This window comes from Macrobrachium rosenbergii, chromosome 36, assembly GCF_040412425.1.
Source record: "Macrobrachium rosenbergii isolate ZJJX-2024 chromosome 36, ASM4041242v1, whole genome shotgun sequence".
Classification (NCBI taxonomy): Eukaryota; Metazoa; Arthropoda; class Malacostraca; order Decapoda; family Palaemonidae; genus Macrobrachium; species Macrobrachium rosenbergii.
The window spans coordinates 14,391,202-14,396,166 of record NC_089776.1 but is presented as its reverse complement, the minus strand read 5'-3'; the positions used below and the strand labels follow the sequence as shown (position 1 = coordinate 14,396,166).

At 41.5% G+C, this 4,965-nt stretch overlaps 1 protein-coding gene across 4 annotated transcripts; it reads right to left on the bottom strand.

The window, feature by feature from the left end:
• LOC136856654 (uncharacterized) lies at window positions 1–4,965 on the bottom strand. Of its 4 annotated transcripts, none has more exons than XM_067134664.1 (2): window positions 4,591–4,965; window positions 1–946 (listed from the first exon to the last, which is right to left on the bottom strand). In XM_067134664.1, the coding sequence occupies exons 1-2, from the start codon at window positions 4,736–4,738 to the stop codon at window positions 213–215; spliced, it is 882 nt and encodes a 293-aa protein (XP_066990765.1). In that variant the 5' UTR covers window positions 4,739–4,965; the 3' UTR covers window positions 1–212. The 4 variants fall into 4 exon arrangements, with proteins under 4 accessions (XP_066990765.1, XP_066990766.1, XP_066990768.1 ...); XM_067134665.1 differs by lacking the exon at window positions 4,591–4,965 and adding an exon at window positions 4,146–4,322; XM_067134667.1 differs by lacking the exon at window positions 4,591–4,965 and adding an exon at window positions 2,829–2,908.

Sequence of the window (4,965 nt, the reverse complement as noted above, 5' to 3'; positions counted from 1 at the left end):
TTAGTTCCAAAAATTTTTATTTCGTAACATCTTCACATTAAGAAATATAGTTCTATATCATCAAAAGTTTTTTTCTTTTCTCGACAAAGTAAGAAAATACGAAAATAAAAACGATCTCAAGAGAATCACAAGAAATCACAATGCGCTTTGAAAATAAATCTACTGACAACTCAAACAGAAGCAGGCTTACTGCACCACCTTGAGGAACGCCTCTAAACGGTGCCCGTGTCGTCTGGAGGCACAGCCGGCACCGGCTGCTGGGGCCCTTGCGCTCGTACTGTCTGGGCACTGGAAGACTCGCCGCAGGGTGCTGCGCTGTAAAGGATCGTCTCTATGGCACCGAGGATCATCATTTTGAACTTGTTCTTCTGCCTGTCCTTCATTCTGTGCATCTCCGGCAGGAGGCTCTTCAGGAAGAGCAAGTCGGGGTCTTCGGGCTGGGCGTCGAATTTTGATTTCAGGGCGAAGTACTCCTTCGTCAGCTTGTCGTACGAGGGACTCACCTCCACCCTCTCTCCCTCCTCCTCCTCCTCCTCCAGCAGTTTGCGTCGCTTCTTGACGGGCAGCTCGTGGAGCTCCTGCACGGGAGAGAGGACGCTGAGGGGCGGGGACGCCATCCCGTCTGGAGGCTGCAGGTGGTGGTGGTGGTCGGAGTTCGTCTCCGTTGGGGTATTGTTGTAGGGATCATCATCTTCTCTGATTTCTGCTTCGGTCGTCAGGTCGTATTCGTAGTCAGCCTCGTGGAATTCTTCTTCTTTGACGATGTCCACGACGGACGCGAATTGCCCCGGCTGGCGGATTTTGATGTAGGGGATCAGGAACTCCATGTACTTGGCCAGGTAGTAGGACTTCTTGCACCGCGCCCCTGGGCCGTAGGCGTACTGATTGCGCAGGTGTCGACACAATGATGACCTCAGGTTTTTCCATTTTTCCTTGCAGTTGGCGCCTGAAATTGAAAGAAAATGATCATGAATGGTACAGCTGATTCTGTAAATCAATCAACAATAATAAAAAATAATATATATTAGCTAACTAGTTTATTTCCTGAGGTACTGGTTGCAAAATTATCTTAAAAACAACGTAATGACGTGACAGGATTTAGAAAGAACTCTTCGAAATTATGTATCTATAACAGTCGTATAACTTTCCACGAATAATACTGACTGATTAATTCAAAGATTAATCAATATATCGATAAAACAACTGTGTAGCACAATTTATAAGTATCTCCTATACCTTCTAAACACCCTGACTTTGAAGCTCCAATGTCAAGAATGATAAAAACTATAATAAATCAGTCCGTTATTTATTCGAATGATAAAAAACTATAATAAATCAGTTCGTTACTTTTTCGACTACTCATTTCAGTCAACAATGGAAGTACCAGTAATATTTTTTTTCGGCCGTTTGTTTTTTTTTTTTCTTATTTTAAGTACAATACACCTACAATCTACGGAAAAGTTATTCCAATAAACTTTGAAGGAATGCAGCGGATAAAAATAAAATTAAACTCGATGTACATTATCGAATAAACATTACGAGAGTATTACCGCAAAGTACTTGAGAGGATTTGAAACTTTACCTCAAGCTTTATAGCTATTATAACTTTACAGTCCCAGGGAGAGTGACTATAGCGAAAGCTTTAAATTCCCAGGATAAAGCTACATTTCATAAACGTTTCAAAGTTCTAGACTTGACACGTAAAGCTCTACAACTTTATAACTTTACAACCAAAAGGAGAGACACTGTACCAAAAGCTTTAAATTCTCAGGATAAAACTGCTCTTTGTAAACCATTCATATGACTAGACTTTACACACAACATTGCAGTCCAAGGGAGAGAGATTATACCAGAAGCTTTAAATTCCAGTGATAAAACTATCCTTCATAAAACCTTTACATGATCCAAAACTCAACTTTGGACAGTGTGAAAACTGCATCAGTGTCGACGCATTTTCTTGCAGCTCAATAACTTCAGAACAGAAGGCTCCCAAAACTGCAGTATCCTAGCACCTACTTACACCTCATTAACCTCAGCGAATCTTCAGAGCAGAAAGTTTCCAAAACTGTCGTAACGGTACAACAGTATCTAGGCGTTGTCTCACAGTGCAGTAACTTCAGAACAAAATCTTCCCAAAACTGTTGCAACTGTACTACAGTATTAGGCATTGTCTCACAGTGCAGTAACTTCAGAACAAAATCTTCCCAAAACTGTTGCAACTGTACTACAGTATCTAGGCATTGTCTCAGTGCAGTAAATGCAGAACAAAGTTCCCAAAACTGTTGCAACAGTACATCAATATCCTAGCATTTCCTTGCAGCACAGTAACTACAGAACTGAAATACACAGAAAACAGACATTTTGTGAGAACGACCACTTTCAGGACGTAAGCCTTGCTGAGGTTGGGCACATTTCTGCAACATCAAGATATCTGGGTCTGCAAAATCTTGTTTTTGGGGAAATATGAAAACCTATTTTAAATACCGTAGAAGTGGTGCATCCTGACAACCGACGCGTCAAGAAACTTGGATTTTTTATGCAATAATAATAATAATAATAATAATAATAATAATAATAATAATAATAATAATAATAATAATAATAATGCCACCTTGCTTCTTAGTAACGAAACCATTTATTGCACTGATGAACTTTTCTAATATTTTCTTAAAAAGTTGACTAAAATATTTCGCTTTCGCAATTTTTTATAACTAATTTTCTGTTCTCTCTCTCTCTCTCTCTCTCTCTCTCTCTCTCTCTCTCTCTCTCTCTCTCTCTCTCTCTCTCTCTATGTATGTATGTACACACACACTTTCTTTTAGGAATACCTTTTAGCTTCACTTTCTCCTTAGAAGTAACCCTAAGCTTCATTTTCTTAAGCTTCACTATCTCTTACATATAACTTTAAAGCTTCACTTTCTCTTTAGGAGTAAAGCTTCATTTTCTCTTTAGGTAGTAACTTCATTTTCACTTCACTATTTCTTTTTAAGAATACCATTTGGCTTCACTTTCTCCTTAGAAGTAACCCTAAGCTTCATTTTCTTAAGCTTCACTATCTCTCACCATATAACTTTAAGCTTCACTTTCTCTTTAGGAGTAACCTTTCACTTCACTTTCTTTTAGGAATACCTTTTAGCTTCACTTTCTCCTTAGAAGTAACCCTAAGCTTCATTTTCTTAAGCTTCACTATCTCTCACCATATAACTTTAAGCTTCACTTTCTCTTTAGGAGTAACCTTTCACTTCACTCTCATTTTTTAGGAATCACCATATAATTTAGCTTCACTTTTCTCACTTACTTTCTTTAAGTAACCTTTAAGCTTCATTTTCTTAAGCTTCATTTTCTTAAGCTTCACTATCTCTCACCATATAACTTTAAGCTTCACTTTCTCCTGGAGAGTAACCTCACTTTTTTTACCAACAACCTCAAGCACTGGCTTTCTCTTTAGGATTGACTTTCACCTTCACTTTCTAATAAGAAAACCCCTGAAACTTCACTTTCTCCTCGGGAATAACCATGAACTATACCTTTCCACCTTCAGTGACCTTCAACCTAAGGTGTATGAGTCAAGGTCTGGAGGACACGGGTCTCAGTAACCTTGACCTTGGCCTTCGGTGGCTACCCGGGACACATGCTCAGAGACACCTGTTGTTGTTGGTGTTCTGCTTGGCTAGCTATACCAACGGACACCTGTTTACTCCTTACACTTGTTTTGCTTTAATGACAGGATCGAATAAAGCCAGTCGCTCCGTTCGTAAAAGGTATCTCGAAAGAAAGAGCGCGATGCGTGATCTTGTTTACTTGTTTACGAAGTGAGCAAAAACAACAGCTTACGCACAAACAGTATCACTGCATTTGCTTCAAATGTTATCAGTATTAACAAGTGTTTACAATGCTTCAGATTCATCATTAAAGTTCGCGCAATTGCGGCTGCGTCATTTTGCACGAAAAGCTGACATCCATTTACGAAATCAAAGGAATATTAATGAAATAGTATTTCCCTAGTTCATCTTACAACTCTTTTTACTTGCTCGTAGGCTGCTTTCTTCAAAGTTCTACCCAATACGTCAACATTTAAGCATCCCGTTACTCATACTTCCCAAAGCACAAAAATATTTCCCCGGTGAATTTCACCTGAAACTTACAAAAGCAAAGCGGTCGTTTTGTGACGAAAGCAGAACCACAATGATCGCGATTCTTCGAAGGGACAGCGATTACAAATCTATAAATAAACGCCATGACAAAACAACACGCTTCATCCTTCCTCTCCGGGACGCCTCGGACAAGAGACATGAATTCCGAAGACTGAGAGAGAGAGAGAGAGAGAGAGAGAGAGAGAGAGAGAGAGAGAGAGTAGTGTAGCGAGGCAGCAGCATGCACGCAAGGACTCGTACACACTCATACACACGCACGAACACACTCAACCACACTCCCACACCTTCGCTGTGCTCGAGGCTAAGAGAGAGAGAGAGAGAGAGAGAGAGAGAGAGAGAGAGAGAGAGAGAGAGAGGACGGACGACGTGGAACAAAGCAAAGCAGCAGCAGCAGCGGCGGCGGCGGCGAAAAAACACATTCTCCTGCTCAACTCACTTGATTCGTTCAGCGCCTCGGCCACTAATCTCCAGTGGTGCTCTTGTTCCTGCTTGTTCACATGTCCGTGCACCGTCGACGTGTACAGCGCCGGATGCTTCTCCACTTCCCTCACGAACAGAATGTTGAATTTGGGATCGTCCTTCATTGTAGCACCATCTCCCTCAATGTCTGCGACACGCACTGGTTTGTGTAGTCTTTGTTGAGAGCGGCGGACATGTCAGACGCACGTTCGATTCCCTACAAAATTGTGTCCGTTTGGCGTGGCGAGTCTTAGGTACGCCGGCGGTTTTTGTCTTCCCTTCCCCCGCGGGGGAATGACAGACGGGTCTTCTCGTCTCTCTCGGGCGTTCGATAGGCCTCTGTCCTTCTCTA

Excerpts from the sequence above, each read along its gene's own strand:
- LOC136856654 (XM_067134664.1), bottom strand. The coding sequence starts at position 4,738 with ATGAAGGACGATCCCAAATTCAACATTCTGTTCGTGAGGGAAGTGGAG. Across the intron at positions 947-4,590 it reads CGAGGCGCTGAACGAATCAA|GCGCCAACTGCAAGGAAAAA; the intron begins GTGAGTTGAGCA and ends TTTCAATTTCAG.